The following is a 16,764-nucleotide window of genomic DNA, read 5'->3' on the forward strand; positions in this document are numbered from 1 at the left end:
CTATGGGTCCAAGATCAGGGCATGGGCAGTTTCCTGTGAGGTTGAAGATGGTCCCCTGGTGTCTTCACATGGTCATGGCTCTGTGGCATGTCTGTGTCCCAGTCTCTTCTTATTAGGACACCAGTCAGTTTACAGTGGTGTCCACCACCAGGGCCCCTCATCACCTTCATCATGCATACATGTGTGTGAGTCTACATACTTACATGGAGGTCAGAGGACAACCTTGGGTGTCATCTCCAGGTGCTATCCACCTTTGTTTTTTTTTAATTAAGAGAGAGAGAGAATGAGAGAGAGAAAATGGGCACACCAGGGCCTCCAGCTGCTGCAAACAAAGTAGACACATGCACCATCTTGTGTATCTGGCTTACATAGGTCCTGGGGAATCAAACCTGGGTCCTTTGGCTCTGCAGGCAAGTGCCTTAACTGCTAAGTCATCTCTCCAGCACCCACTTTTTTTTGAGACAGTTTCTATCATTGGAACTCACCAAGTAAGCTAGACTAGCTAGCCAGCAAGCTCCAGGGATCCTCGTGTTTCTGCTTCCCAGGAGCTGGATTACAAGCACACACTATCATGCCTAACGTTTTCCATGGGATCTAGGGGTGGAACTCAGGTCCTCATGCTTGCACACCAGGTGCTTTGCTCACTGAGTCCTCCCTCAAGCTCCCTTCATCACCTTTTAAAAAATGTTTTATTTATTTATTCTGCAGAGATAGAGAGAGAAAGAATGGGAGCTCCAGGGCCTCAAGCCACTGCAAACAAACTCCAGATGCATGCACTACTTTGTGTATCTGGCTTACGTGGGTCCTGAGGAATGGAATCTGAGTCATTAGGCTTCACAGGCAGTCGCCTTAACCATTAAGCAACCTCTCCAGCCCTTCATCACTTTGTAATTTTTTGGCATATGTGGTATATGTCATATGGTGTGTGTATATGTATACCCATGCACAGATGTGCACCCGTGTGTGTGCACGTGTGCATGCAGAGACCAAAGGAAAATGTTGGGTGTCCTCTGTTGCTTATCCACTTATTTCCTTGGGCCTGAGACTCTGTGCACATGGAGCTCCCCACAGGACTGTGGTCACAGACACGTGTGGCCATGCTTGACTGTTTATGTGGGTGCTGGGAATGGAACTCAGGCCCTTATGTTTGCAACAAGAGCTCTTGCTCACTGAGCCATCTCCCCAGCCCCCCATGCTCCTAACACAGACACATTCTGAGGTGCCAGGAAGTAGGATTTCAGCATGGAATTTGAGGCATAATTGAACTGAAAAAGGAAGTGCTGAAGGTCTCATAATCCAAGACCCCTCATTAGAAAAGGGGAAAAAGTCAAGATTACAGACCTGCCTCTTACAGCTGGCATTAGACTTACTGGCTCCTGGGCCTGCCCTGAGGCCACCCTCCTAGTTTTCTGGGATGCTCGGGCTCTGAGCAGTTGGATCTCCTTCCGTGAGGACAGCTGCCATCAATGCTGCTGGTCACACTTGTCTCTCATTGCTGGGATTTGCAGCTTCTACTTTGTAGCCTGGTTTGGGAAAGGCTTAAGGAGGGAAGTTGCAGGGTGTCATGGCAGGGGGATGAAGACTCTTTGAGGCCCTTGAGGAGCACATAGCCTTCACCAGGAGTGGCTGGGTGGCGCTCTGTTGCCCTGTGACCTGTGCGGACATCACAGCAGCTTCCCAGTGGGGTAGGATGGCCTCAGGGTGGGCCCACGTTTTGGGGTCTGAGAAGGCAGGGGATTGGGAGAGGGTCCCAAGGCAGCTTCTCTCCATCAACCTCTATGTCTCGTTGTTGTTTTCTCTTACCCAATCCAGTCACCCCACCATCACACGGTCCCTCCAGGATAGAGAGGCCCTGCCATTCCCAGACTTTGCCCCAATCCTCAGGCTTGAATGGGGTGGTGCCTGAGCAAGTTAACTTACTGTTCTGTGCCTCATTCCTCACCTACAAAGGGGCACGGAGCACTGCCCACGGGTATAGCAGGGTGGCACATCTGCAGGTGGGGTCTCCACAGAAGGACCCTCCAAGTCACAGGAACTTGGTAAGATCACATGTTTCTCTGCCTGAAGTTCAGACTGTGGAGTGGCCCTGCAGCCTGTCCACATGCACCCTCGGGAGTCTGATGCCCACTGGCATGTGTGAGAATGGTATGAGGGAACCACACACCTGGCATGGACCATCTCTGCACAGGTGGCCCTCCATACCTGCAGGTTCTCCTAATATTCCAAACAGGAATGAGCTCTGTTCTGATCACTACCTGGCGCTTGTCACTGCTCCCCTGCAAAACAGCATAATTACCAGTCACATAGTCTCGCTCTGCTTAGGGACAGCAGGTGATCTAGAATATGTGACCATGTGGGGGGGGGAAGTGCACATTTCATATAGGAACTTGAGCATCTTGAAGTTCAGTGCCCTTAGGGGTTCAGGAACCACTCACCCACCCACAGACACCAGGGGGCAGCTACACACAGATCCTGACTCACTGCTGAGTTGCTGGGTCTGGGCGTCGTCAGTGTTCAGGACCTGTCCCAGGGCCCAAGGAACTTGTAGTCCAGAGCAGAGTGCACTTTCAGGCTGAGAGGATGTATGACCTCTAGTAGCTTTGGGGGACCTCTCTACTTTGTACTGGGGGCAGGCAGTCTTCCCTAGCCTGAGACCCTCAGCTGTCACACAGTGAATGTGAATATTAAGTAAGAATGGCTCATACTAAGTGGGTGACAAAATCCAGTCACCCTAGTTGCAAAGATGTCGACTTTAAGGTCTGTTCAAAGCTTGGGATGGTGTGCGTGCCACGCAGGGCCACGTGGGCAAGCATGAGAAACTTCCACAAGGGTTCACTCTCAGGATGGGCATGAAGCCCCCCCCCCAAATTCTGTCATGCTCCTTTAGCTCTTAGGCCCCTGCTCATCCATGTAACCTCCTTGCAGGGAGCCCACAAGCTCCCCAGGTACCCAATCCAGCTAGACTCTGTCCTGTGGTGTGTCACTGGTCACCTGCTGTGGACAGACAGTGTGGAAGTATGACCTGTTAGCAGGCTTGAGTCACTGTCGTGGAAGGTTGTCCCAGGAGGTGGGGCCCTCCTTGGTGGGTGAGTCTTCAGCAAAGGAGTCTGTAGAGATACTCTGGGTGTGTCCGTCCCCTGTCCTTTCATTGTGTGGCATTGAGCAATGAGACCAGAAGAGAAAATTGGTCCACCAGGACCTCCAGCCACTGCAATCGAACTCCAGACATGTGCACCACCTTGTGTGCATGTGTGACCTTGCATCACCTTGTGTGTCCAGCTCACACGGGACCTGGAACATTGAATATGGATCTTTAGGCTTGGCAGGCAAGTGCCTTAACCACTAAGCAATCTCTCCAGCCTGTGGGAACCAGTTTTGAAGCCAGAGGGTGACTATCCCTGGTGGCTTGGAGCCCATGGAGGGGTAACAGATGGGCCCAAGGGAGGTGAGGGTTTAGGACATTCTATGACAAGTTTTAGGTAATTGGTATTTTATTGATTGATAGATTTTTTAAAAACTCTTTATTTATTTATTTTGTGTGTGTGCATTGCCAAGGTCTCTTACCATTGCAAACAGATGTCTGTCTGGCTTTACCTGAGTGCTGGGGACTTGAACCCAGGCCAGTAGGCTTTCCAAGCAAATGCCATGGTCTCAGCCCCTGATTGATTTTCTTTCTTTTTTAAAATTTTGAAATAAGGGCTCATGTATCATAGGCTAGCCCTCAAGCTCTCTGTGTAGCTGATTCTGGCCTTGGATTTCTGAGACCTCTACCTCCCGAGTGCTGGGATTACAATGTCAAGCGACATTGTAAATCCAGAGAGCCGATTCATCACAGTCACTCCGGGCAGAGCCCTCTGTGAGCAGCTGGGGCCTCACCCACACCCCGCACCCCGCACCCCACACCCAGCACTAGGGGTCAGGTCACTGCAGCTTTGGTTTCACAACAGTCCTTTGGGAGAAGTTGCTAAAGGCTGTGTGGCTGTGCAGAGGGAGACCCTCGAAGGCCATTTGCTGTCACCCTCACAGCCCCAGAGAGCAGAGGGAAGTGGATGGGCTTGACTCAGACAGGCTCACGTGTACGCTCGGGAAGAGCCAGCATCCAGAGGCCGGTCAGCCTGGAGCTCTGCTCAGAGTGGGTCACTGTTAGGAGAGGTGTCACAGGAAGATTGGGAAACATCAGTGTGACACGGTGTTCTTGATTACTTGCCTTTAGCAGTGAAGACATCCTCAAAGATGTTTGGGGGTAGACCTTTGCCTAGCTCAGGGGTTGGTCAGTCGACTGTATAGGTGATGTTCTGTGTGGGGCTAGGGGCATAGTAATAACAGAGATGAAGTCCCATCCTCAAAAGTCCAAGTAGGAAGCCTTGTGTGCTGGTGGACACCTTTAAAATATTTATTTTTATTGATTTTTTTTTTTTGAGGTAGGGTCTCACTCTAGTCCAGGCTGACCTGGAATTCACTATGGAGTCTCAGGGTGGCCTCAAACTCAAGGTGATCCTCCTACCTCTGCCTCCCGAGTGCTGGGATTAAAGGCGTGCACCACCATGCCCAGCCTTATTTTTATTTATTTATTTGTTAGAGAGAGAGAGAGAGAGAGAGAGAGACTGAGAATGGGTGTGCCAGGGCTTCCAGCCACTGCAAATGAACTCCAGACACATGTGCCACCTTGTGCATCTGTCTTATGTGGATCCTGGACAATCGAACCTGGGTCCTTAGGCTTCGCAGGCATGTGCCTTAACCACTACGCCATCTCTCTAGCCCTGTTGTACACCTTTAATCCCAGCACTCAGGAGGCAGAGGTAGGATCGCTGTGAGTTTGAGGCCAGCCTGAGACTCCATAGTGAATTCCAGGTCAGCCTGGGCTATAGTGAGACCTTACCTCAAAAAGACAAAAAGACAAAAAGACAAAAAAAAAAAAAAAAAAAGCTAAGTAGTCAGTAGGCACACACCATGACCATGATCTACCTTTGGGCTCCTAACATTTCTAGAAGCCTGATGAACAACAGAAGTGAAATGTTAGGGTGTTTTTAATTCTGCTCAGTAAAGCCATTACATATCGTTTCAATATGAAATCATAGGAAATGTCACAAGAACGTTCCATTCGTACTGCACACGATCTTAGTGATTGGGTCCGTGTTCGCATCTGTTCTGGTGTGCTTTCTTTAAGTGCCTGCTTGGTCACCCATGGCTAGTGGTTACTTCATTTTGACAGCCCCGCTCTGGGGATCTCAAGGTTGGGTGACAAAATTTCCAGCTGTTTGCAGAGGTTCTGAAAAGCAGAAGGTACTGAGCTGTTATTTCCGGGGCTCTCCCCACACCAGGCTGGACCAGTGCCAGGACGCTCAGGTCCTGCTGCCCTGTGGTAGGAGTGCTGGCAGAAAATAATGGGCTTCCTTGCCAGCCTATTCCCAAGTCTTCCTGTTCACCTAACAGACTGTTGCCAACCCCAGCTTTTTGGAGCGAGAAAAGAAGCGCAGAGGGGTTCAGTTAAGTCACCCAAGGTCACACAGCCCATAAGGGCAGAGCTAGGCTTGAATCCAGGCCCCTGTGTTTTGAATCTGATTCCTTAGGCCCAAGAACGCCCGTGAGCTGGGGCATAGCCCTTCCTAGGAAGGGGCCAGGGTTAGCCTTCAGTATCAAGTCACATTCATTTCTACTTTAAGCAAGCTTTTGAAAAAAATTATTTATTTATTAGCTGTGCAAGTGTATGCAAGCAAGCTTGAAGATGTTTTTCAGTTACTTAAAAACATTTTTGCTGGAGCCAGGTGGCAGAGATAGGAGGATCATTGTGAATTCAAAGCCAGCCTGAGACTACATAGTGAATTCCAGGTCAGCCTGAGCTACAGCAAAACCAACCTCAAAAAAAAAAAACAAAAAAGAAATTGTTCGTGTGTGTGTGTGTGAGAGAGAGAGAGAGAAAGAGAGAGAGAGAGAATATTTATAAAACAGGTAAACCAGGGCTTCTTGCCACTGCAAGGGAACACTAGACAATTGTACCACTTTTTAAGTCTGGCTCTTTGTGGGTGCTGAGAAATTGAACCCAGGTCAGCAGTGCCTTTAACTGCTGAGCCATCTCCCTGGCCCTCATTTCTAACTTCAAAGATACTAGTCATAGCTGGGAGTAGTGGCCCATACCTGCAGTCACAGCCCTCAAGAGGCTGAGGCAGAAGAATGGGGAGGTCTAGGCTTGCCTGGGCTACATAGTGAGACACTGTCTTAAAAACACAAAGAGAAGGAGCTGGAGTTGTAGCTCAGTTGGTAGAGCGCCTGCCTCACATGCCTGAAGCCCTGGATTCCATCCCCAGCGCTGCATGAATCAGGCGTGGCGGGTGGTGCATGCCTGTAATCTCAGTACTCGGGAGGTAGAGGCAGGAGGGTCAGAAATTCAAGGTCACCCCAGCTACATAGCTTTTTTTTTTTAAATTAATTTTAATTTTATTTATTTGAGAGAAAGAGAGAGAGAGAGGTAGATAGAGATACTATGCCCCTAGCCCCACACAGAACAGGGCCTCCAGCCATTGCAAACAAACTCCAGATGCATATGCCACCTTGGCATCTGCTTTACATGGGTTCTGAGGAATCAAACCTGGGTCCTTACGCTTCACAGGCAAGTGCCTTAACCACTAAGTCACCACTGTTTTTAAGGCCAGCCTGGGATATATAAGACCCTTTGTCCCGTCTCTCGTTCTCTCTCTCTCTTTGGTCTCAAGAATAAATAAAAATAAAACTTTAAAAAGACAGCGAACAAAATGTGTACTAGTTTACCTCTACGTTTCTTGAACACAAGAGGCCACTGTGTAGGCCCTGTTCACCTCTGCTAATTGTTCATTTATAACTTACTTGGGCTTTTCTGGCCTTGTGCCTGTGTAACACACAGAATTAAAATGGACGTTGAAGTTTTTATACGTTGTCCTGAAACTTACTTTTTCCTTAAAACTACTGTGCATTTCATGGCATCAGTTGAGGAAGGCAGTAGGTGTGTTGTGTGTGTGTGCACACACACGTGTGCACATGCATCTGGAACACACACCTTATTTAGACTAGGCAGTGAGGCACATGCAAGTGGGTAAGGGGGCTCCTGGCTCCCCTGCCGAGCACTTACCTCTGGGTCATCCCCACCCTGCATGGCCACAGGAGCTCACTGACTGCCCCTAAGGAGGGGCTGAGGAGCTGGCTCAGCAGGTAAGGCTCAGCAGGTAAGAGCCCTCGTTACACAAGCATGAAGGACCGACTCACACCAAGTTCAGTTCCCCAGCACCCGTGCAAATAGTTAGGCATGACCATGTACGCCTGTAACCCCAGTTCCATAGGAGAGGAGAGCAGAGCATCACTGGGGCTCACTGGCCAGCCAGTTGGACTGAAAAGCAGCTCCAGTTTCAGGTAGAGATGAGCAATGGACGAGCCATAGAGAATACCTGTTCTCTGGCCTCTGCACCTGTGTGCACACATGCATCTGCACACAAATATACATGCTTACACAACACACAGACACACTAGTGAAAGGGACTCAACAGCCCAGGGTCTACCCACAAGAGTGGAGTCTGTGTCCTCTTTAGTATTTTCCCCCTGAATCAAGACCTCACCATGGAGCTTAGGTTGACTTTGAACTCACCATCCTCCTGCCTCTGCCTCCAAATGTTGGGATGACAGACTTAAAAAGTACATATGTACACATAGAGACATAGCAATGATCTTCCCTTTCTCCTTCCTTCTTGTCTGGGCATGGAATCCAGTGCCTTGTACATGTTGAGTAAGCTCTACCTCTGAGCTATACCCCAGCCCTTTTATTTTGAGACAGGCTCTTGCTAAATTACTCAAGCTGGCTATTGTAGTTATCTTCTCCTTTCTGGAAAAAAAAGCACTAGACCACAAGCTGCTGATGGGAGGAAAATTTTTATTTTAGACAGCATAGCATGACCAGAGATTGGACATCACCTCTGCCACAGAGGTGGAAAACAGCAGCAGGAGAGTGAGCCAAACTCTGGCAATGGGGAACCGGCTCTAACATCCCAAAGATGCCTCTAACACCACACCTTCTCCAGGAAGGCTCCACCTCCCAAATGGCCGTCAGCTGGGGACCAAACATGAGTTTATAGAGGACATCTGATTGAAACCAACAAACTGGCCTTCAACTCACTCTGTAGCCCAGCCAGGATCCAGCTTGAACTAAAGATGTTCCTAGGGCTGGAGAGATGGCTTAACAGTTAAGGCGTTTCCCTGCAAAGCCAAAGGACCCATGTTTAATTCCTGGGGCCCATGTAAGCCAGATGTACAAGGTAGTATATGCATCTGTAGTTCCTTTATAGTGGTGAAGGCCCTGGCATGCCCATAGTGTCTCTCTCTCCTTCTCAAATAAATAAAACAATAAGTTTAAAAACAAAGAAACATTAAAAAAAAAAAAAGAAAGAAAGATATTTCTGCCTCAGCCCCTAAGTAGCTGGGATGACAGGTCTGCTCCACCAAGTCTGGCTTTAGTATTTCTTAATGATGGAAGAAATGTTTGTAAGGTCAGAGTCACAGGGCTACTCCTCCGCTATTCCAGTCCTGGGTCTCATGACCCCCCCGAGGCCAGCTGCCAAACTGTGGACAGTGCCACGGTCCCTCTCAGGACAGGTCACAGTGCTCCGGAACCAGCTGTCCTCCCACTTACTCCAGGTTGGGCTGCAAAGTTCCAATGGCAAGAGTTCTTCCTCCCCAGAGAGCCACGGCAGGAGCTGCAGGCCAGGGCAGATGTTCAACTGGACCGTCCCGCAGGCCCACAGGGAGTGTGCTTCCCAGATCTTCTGCCAGGCCCTGGACCAGCTGTACCCTGGCCTTCCCTCTTCTCCTCCTCCTGCTTCTCTCTCCCTTTTTCTTCTCCTCTTTCTCTCGCTCTTCATCCTCCATTCTCTTTCCCCTGTTCCTCTCTTCTCCTTCCTCTTCGTCTTCATAGGATTAAAGAAACCTTAGGAGGCAGTGAAAATATTTAGCATGTGCATGTGTGTTGGCACACACGTGTATGTGTGTGTGGAGGCCAGAGGACAACTTCAGGTGTGATCATCAGGTATACCACCATCTCTTTGAGATAAGGCTTGTCAGTGGCCTGGAGCTCACCAATTAGGCTAGAGTGGCTGGTCAGCACCTCAGAGATCCTCCTGTCTCCTCCTCCCCAGCATTGGGGTTACAAGTGCGTGTGGCCAAGATCAACTTTCCTTACATGTGTTCTGGGTCTTCATGATAACAAGATTAGCACTTCACCCTGAACCATATCCTCCCAGCCTCAGTGAAAATAATGTTAGGAAATTAACAGCACTCAGCATCCCCACAACTTCCTGTCCGTGTTTTGATTTACAAACACTCTTCTTTTTTTTTTTTCTAAATTTTTATTTATTTATTTGAGAGCAACAGACACAGAGAGAAAGACAGAGAGAGGGAGAGAGAGAGAATGGGCGCACCAGGGCTTCCAGCCTCTGCAAACGAACTCCAGACGCGTGCGTCCCCTTGTGCATCTGACTAACGTGGGACCTGGGGAACCGAGCCTCGAACCGGGGTCCTTAGGCTTCACAGGCAAGCGCTTAACCGCTAAGCCATCTCTCCAGCCCAAACACTTTTCTTTTTGAAGATGGGATTATTGTCTGATATGCCACCCCATCACCTGCATGACCACGGTCCTGTGCTGTGGATAGACCTCATTTATGGTCTATGATTGCCTCACACCAGTGTTTTCTTCTCTTGCTATTCTGAGCAGCTCCAGGAAGAACATCTTTGCGCAAGCTTGGGCACTTCCTGGCACTTTCCTTGGGTAACTTCCTCTTAGCAGTGTATCCCCAAAGCACCCCCCACGCCTCTTCTAGACCCCCTTCCTCCAATGGCCTTCTATTGTGCTAGGAGCAAAACCCACCACACTGAGCCGGCCACGCCGCTCTGGCATCTACTGCCTTACCACATGTCCACCTCACCGGCCTTTTCTATTGCCAGGGCACACTGTGGTCATTCTACCCCAGGGCCTTTGTACCTGTTGGTATCCAATCCTGGATGCTCCCTCAGCTCCCCCATGTGCCTGTGGCTGAGTTGTCCTCATCACTGGGATCTAGACAGATGTGCCATCTCCCTAAGGGCTCTCCTCTGCCTCCTGGCATTGCTCTTCTCTCCATCTAATCTATGCCACTTCCTTCCCAGAGCTTAGCACTCTGGGAGACTTCCTTGCACATGGTTAGTGGGTACAGGCTCTGTGAAGGCCAGAGCCTCTCAGCGTTGTTACCGCCTCCCTACACACTGTGGCCAGAGTGTGTACATAGTAGATCTGCAGTGAACACTGGTTGAATGACAGGCAAGTCACTGAGTCCAGCAATTTGTGTGCAACTGTTTCACATGCACACGTGTGTAAGAGTAGGTGTGAAGTGTATGTGGCACATGCATGTATGTGTGCCGGCGAGACTCTCTGTGCACAGAGTCTCTTAGCTGCTTTGGCATGGTCACGAGCCCCAGCAAGTCTCTGGTCTCTGCTCCCCACAGCACTGGGGTCACAGATGTATGTGGTCCTGCCTAGTGGGGCTTGGGGAAATGGAACTCAGTGGTCTCAGGCCCCCACAAGGCTCCCATTTCACTGCTGAGCCATCTCTCCAGCTCTGCTTGAAGGATTTTTAAAATGCTGTATGAAACTTTTTAGTACTCTTTCTGAAAACCATTCAAAATACTTTATAAGAATTGTCTAATATGCCCCACAATGCACGGCCCATATACCCCAACAAGAAGGGTCCTTGGGGAGGTGGGGGACAGGGAGGAGGCTAACAATGTGAGTATATTCACTGATTACAAAAAGAAAAAAGAATTGTCTAATACATTTATGGAAACTGCCCAGGAATGCTATAGTTACTCTCTTGAGACATGTCACAAGCCACCCTATAAAGAGCACCCAAGGGCTGGAGAGATGGCTTAGTGGTTAAGCGCTTGTCTGTGAAGCCTAAGGACCATGGTTCAAGGCTCGATTCCCTAGGATCCACGTAAGTCAGATGCACAAGGGGGCACATGTGTCTGGAATTTGTTTGCAGTGGCTGGAGACCCTGGAGCGCACATTCTCTCTGTGTCTGTCACTCTCAAATAATAAATAAAAATGAACAAAAAAAATTTTTTTTAAAGAGCACCCAAAGCCTGGTTTGGGGTAAGGCAGGGAAAATTATTTTAATTAGCTTTACAGGTGCTAGAGGCATGAGCAAATGGGGGCCAAAGAAGGCTTCCCAAGCAACCCAAGCCTGGGGACTCTGTGCTAGGGCAGCAGAGGGGACCAGCATTCACATGGGCAGTCTTTCCAGGGGGAGCAACGCTGCTGGGTGTGTCTGTTAAGAAGTAACTGCCTGACTTGGAGGGTCTCCCACCGCAAGGTGGACAGGGTGCTCTGGAGCGCTTGGTAGGTCCAAGCAAAACCTCCAGCCCACTGGGTGGGCCCATACCAACCTGGAGGGCAACCTCAGGGGCTCCCTTAACAGTACCGTAAGTGTGAGAACCCATCACCCGTCCACACCATGTCTGTCTCTGTGTCATTTTCCTCCATGTGGGAACGTGTGGCCCGAGGTGATTCTCTTAAACTGTCCGATGGGCAGACTCCAAGGGGATCCCACAACCAGAGCCCTGAGGGAGGCAGGCCTTGCAGTCAGAGCTTTCCAGAAACCAGCCAGCTGTGAGGTTAGCCCAGCCTAGTGTGGCAGCGCCCTGCCCCCACCTCCCTGCTTGTCGGGAGCCACTTTGAGCACCCTGCTGAGTCCTGGTCTCGCTCCTGTCACTGAGCTTGCTCATCTGATATGCCTTGCCAGGGTTCAACCCTAGGGTAGCCAACAGTGAGGAGCTGCCAGGGGGAAGCAGGGGAAAGGCAGAGAAAACAACCAGGAATCCCAAGTAGCTGTTCCCCAGGGGCCGCGGCTCCCTCCCAGCCACCCTGGGTCCAGCCAGCTGTCTGGTGCAGGGGTCCGGTCCATCGGGGTTCTCCTGTTCTTGGTGGGGACCCTGAAGGAAACTGCTGATACATCGTGGCTGGGCTGCTCATCTCATCTCAAGCTCCTTTATAGCCGTGTGCACATGGAAACTCCTTCCCCACCTTTATTCACTGAGAACAGAATTTCCACAAGCTAAGGGGCCACTCTGCACACTGTTCCCGGGAGGTGTCAATTAGCACAAGGCTTGAGGGAGATGTTTTGACAGCTGTTGGGATCACAAATTCATCCATGCTTTTATTTTTACTTTTTTTAAAAAGTTTTGTTTATTTTTATTTATTTATTTGAGAGAGACAGACAGAGAAAGAGGCAGAGAGAGAGAGAGAGAATGAGTGCACCAGGGCCTCCAGCCACTGCAAAGGAACTCCAGATGCATGCACCACCTTGTGCATCTGGTTTACATGGGTACTAGGGCATCGAGCCTCAAACCAGGGTCCTTAGGCTTCACAGGCAAGCACTTAACTGCTAAGCCATCTCTCCAGCCCTATTTTTACTTTTTTGGGACAGGATCTTACTCTAGCCCGGGATGACCTAGACCTCACCCTATAGCGCAGGGTGGCCTAGAATTAATGGCGATTCTCCTATCTCAGCCTCCTGTGTGCTGGGATTAAATGCACGTGACACCACATCCAGCTGTTCTATTTTTGTTTGTTATATATTTATTTGCAATACTGAGGATTTAACCCAAGGCACTTAACCACTGAGCTACGACAGGTCTTGCTGTGTATCCTGGGTCTGGAACTTGAGATCCTCTTGCCTCAGCCTCCCAACTGCTGGGTTACAGGTGTCCATCACACATGACTCACCTCTGCACTTTTATCCAGCAATTCCATTCCTAGGGGCTTGTCCTTGGGACTCTCATATCCATGTATAAAACCCTGGCACAGTAATGACCCTGTTTGCCAAAGTGCAAGGTTAGAACTAAGTCCCCAGCCATAGGGACTCCAGTAAGCACAACATAGTGCTTACACCCTATGGAATATTTATACAGCCCAGTAAACAGAATGTGGATGATCTATGGAATACTATACAGCCAAGTAAACAGAATGAGGATGACCTATGGAATACTATACAGCCAAGTAAACAGAATGAGGATGATCTAGCTGAGGGAGGAGGATGCCTGGGCCTAGATTCACACTATGACTGCTTGCCTGGCTGAGGTGGACTCTGTCCTCTTCAATGGTAGGAGTGTTGCTCACCAGAACCTCCCCACACGCCACTCCACTGCCCACCACTCTCGTAACTTGCCTTTTTTCTCTTGTAGCCTGAACACACCTCGGGATGGAAGTGCCTTCCGGATCTTTGCTGTCAGACAGTGAGAGCCCAGCACCCAGAAGAAGGGTGTGTGTGTCACCCACGGGGCATCAGGGTCTTGCTTTTTATTGTCATTTTGTCCTTTGGGGGTGGGATGGGAATATGAAGAAGGGTCAGAAAACGTCCTTTCAAATGGCACACACATTACATCCCTTGGTGGCCTTTGGCATGGGTATAACATTTCATCCCTTCACCATAGAGGAACACCATCCTTGGAGTCAGGCCTGTCAGGACTTGGTGTCTCCAGCTGGCAGCCCTTGTCCTTTAGAGAGCTGGCCCACCTCTCGAAGAGGTCACTTGCCACAATGTTCCTTGTCATGTGTTCTTTGGCTGGTGGAGGGAGAGGAGTCCGAGTCCATGAGGACGTAGGTTTGAAAGCATCTGGACATAGAGCACATTACCTCCAAGAAAAAGACAGTCATAATTTAAAAGCAACAAGTCAGTCCATCCCTACCCCTGGAAGTTGGGGTTCATGTTTGCTGGTCAGACAAATGGGCTATAAGGAGAGGTTCCGAGGGTGGGGGCTCCCTTGCAGGTCAGCCCTTGGCCCCCCTTGGCAGCCACGTGTTATGTGTCCAGCAGAGCTGGCCTGTTAGAGCTTAGCAGCATCTCCAGAGACTGCTCATGTCTGTCACCGCCTTCCTTGTCTGTGTGGCCCTTGTGTTTCCATGTGACCTTTGGTCTCATCGAGGACCAATGCATCAGGACCCTTTGCCACTCACCCAGCGTGGCTCCTGCTCGTCCCAGTAGCTAGCATAGGCGTCCTCCTGGCCGAGGGGCTTTTGCTGTGCAGACGGCTCTGTGCGCCTCCTGTGTTCTTTTCCCTCTGGAGTCTCTGATGCGGCCCCTGAGAGGGCGGGAGGGTGGCCCTGCAGCAGCTGCTGGAGTATCAGATCACTGCTCTCCTTCCTCCTGCCTGGGCTGACCTAGATTTTAACAGCAGGAGGAATGAGTTCCCAGCACATTCCTCACTGAGGTTAGAAGCTTGGTTTGTGGTTAGGAAGCCGCCTGCGGCAGTGAGGGAGAGGGACAGAGACACACTGCTGTGTGGCTCTGCTTCTGCCAGCGTCACCAGCTCCAAGAGTCAGTGAGCTCTGGCTTCCATCACTTAGAAAGGCTCCTCTGGAGCCCGCCCCAAACCCACCGTGAAATAAATAGCATTTCTCTGCAGAAGGTAAAATTCCACCTCTAGCCCTGGGCTGGCCAGTGCGTTGCCTTGTGAACACTGGCTTCAAATAGCCAAATATTTCGTAGGCAAAAGGAGAGAAAGAGACAGAGAGAGAGAGAGAGAGAGTGAAATAACAGCACAAACCTATGTGAGTGTGAACAAGGACCACGAGACCTGCAGAGGCACCTTTGTCAGATCGTATCTGTTTTTTATTGTTGTTTGGAGGTGGAATCTCACGGTGTAGCTGTGGCTGGTCTCACGTTCAAGGCAGTCACCCTGCCTCAGCCCCCTGAGCGCTGGATCACAGGTGTGCCCCACCAGGACCAGCTCTGACGGCTAATCGCTTTCCAAAATCCCTTCTGTGGGGATGGGGAGATGGCTCAGTGGTCAAAGGCACTTGCAAGTCTTCTAGCCTGAGTTTTATTCCCCGGAACCTACATAAAGCCAGGCTGAAAGTGACACATGTGTCTGTGATTCCCAGCATGCCTACAGCCATAGAAGGTGGAGCCGGGAGAATCCAGGAACTTGAAGGCCAGCTAAATCGGAGCACACGTAGCAGCAACAGTAAGGGAAGACTTTGACTCCAGCAAGGTAGAAAGAGGACAAACACCCCAAGGTTGTCCTTAGATGTGCACCCCTATCCACCATGTACATTCACACATGCACACACACACACACACACACACACACACACACACATACGCATCATATCCATTCACACATACAGACATGCATGCACACACACATACATTAAAAAAAGCAAATGCCACCAGCCCTTCCAGAAAGTTTGTGAAAAGCCGTGGAGCCCTGAACTTGGCCAGGCTGTTTCTGCCTTGTGCACCATGGGCTAACCGTCACTCATAGATGGACTCTTCCACCCAGGAGTCAGAAAAGAGGGTCTGGCCAGTCCACTTGTTAGGGGTCTGTTTATCACCCAACAGCTGGGAAGCTTCTGGATGTAAGGTGTGCTGTGCAGCTCTGGCTCAGTGCCCAGCCTGCTGTGGCCATGGTGAGGTCAAGACTGAAGAAAAATCAGACCCCCTCTTGGATTTCTAGAATGAGTGACCAGTGCTGCCGTCGTGGAGTAGAGCGGGTGGTCTTTGGGAGCTTTCACTCGAGGGCGAGTGGGAACTCCCAGTGGGAGTCAGTGCCACTGTTGGGACAGACAGTGCCCAGGGCCTCAATGCTCCCAAGCTGGCCCTTTCCCATCCTCACCAACAGTTTGAAACTGGAATCGTGTTCCTGCAGAAAAATGCAAAAGTACAAATGTCCTTGGAGTCAGGGATCACCTTGAAACTTCTGTGCTCACTGACTCCCCAGAGTCACCAGCACCTATCCTAGGCTTAAAAAAGGTGGCACCCATGGAGGGGGGCGCGAGGGCATCACAGCCACCTGCCTCCAGCTGTGTCCAGAAGGGTGCGCTGACTCAACCAATGATCTGTAGGCTTGCTCAGCCCGCAGTTTACTGTGTGCTTTTTTTTCTATGAAAAATGATGTGTTTTACTACTTCCTGTGTACAAAAGTTTATTGTAAATGTTTTATGTGCTTTGCGTGAATAGGGGCCACGCTGGTTGTCGCTATTGTTTCAATAAATCTGGTTCGATTTCTAACATTCTGTGTAATGTTTCTTTTCTGGACTGTGTACTCCTCCCCACCTCTGTCAGCTCAAGGGAGTGTCGTTGTAAGTGTGTGAGTCACCAAGAAGCAGGTTATGTCCTGGCCGGGCAGGGATGCAGCCCGAGACACAGCAGCCCCCAGATGGCCCTGTGAATGGAGACAGGCTCCGGGTCTTCGGTCACCATCTCCCCAGTAAGGGCTGCCATGACACATTTCTACAGGCTGTGGGGTGGCTTACCCAATAGCCAAGCCTGGAAGTACGGGGTCAAGGTGTGGGCAGGGCTGGCTCCCTTGGTTAACGTCTTCTTGCTGTGCATGCCCGTGGGGCATTCTCTGTGTGTGCACACCTGGCAGCTTCCTTGCTTCTTACAGGGGCACTGATCACACTGGATCATGCCCTACCCCTAGGACCTGCTTAACCTTAGTCACCTCCTTAGCAACTCTACATACAAATACTGTCCCATTAGGGCTCCAACACAGGAATATGGGGGGGAGCATGAACCCAGAACCAGCCTGACACCTCCTACCTGGCGGGATGTGCTTCTTATCCCAGGACCCCTGGCACCCAAAACTGCGCCTCCCAAAGACCCCTGTTGCTGAAACCTGCCATGGGGTGAGACCTGGCTCAGCACTCTGCCGACAGCCACCTGAAACCAGCCAAGGGTGAGCAGAAGGCAGCCAGGATGTGCAGCCACATCC

General features: G+C 50.4%; 1 protein-coding gene across 2 annotated transcripts in view; it reads left to right on the forward strand.

The window, feature by feature from the left end:
• Crispld2 (cysteine rich secretory protein LCCL domain containing 2) overlaps window positions 1–16,058 on the forward strand; it is a 78,993-nt gene extending 62,935 nt beyond the window's left edge. For both annotated transcript variants that reach the window (XM_045159887.1, XM_045159888.1), the window contains exon 15: window positions 13,231–16,058. In XM_045159887.1, the coding sequence (XP_045015822.1) occupies window positions 13,231–13,285 (55 nt within the window). In that variant the 3' untranslated portion in view covers window positions 13,286–16,058. The remainder of the gene's footprint in view (window positions 1–13,230) is intronic.
• Window positions 16,059–16,764: the final 706 nt, after the last annotated feature.

The sequence above is a fragment of the Jaculus jaculus genome, chromosome 1 (assembly GCF_020740685.1).
Source record: "Jaculus jaculus isolate mJacJac1 chromosome 1, mJacJac1.mat.Y.cur, whole genome shotgun sequence".
NCBI lineage: Eukaryota > Metazoa > Chordata > Mammalia > Rodentia > Dipodidae > Jaculus > Jaculus jaculus.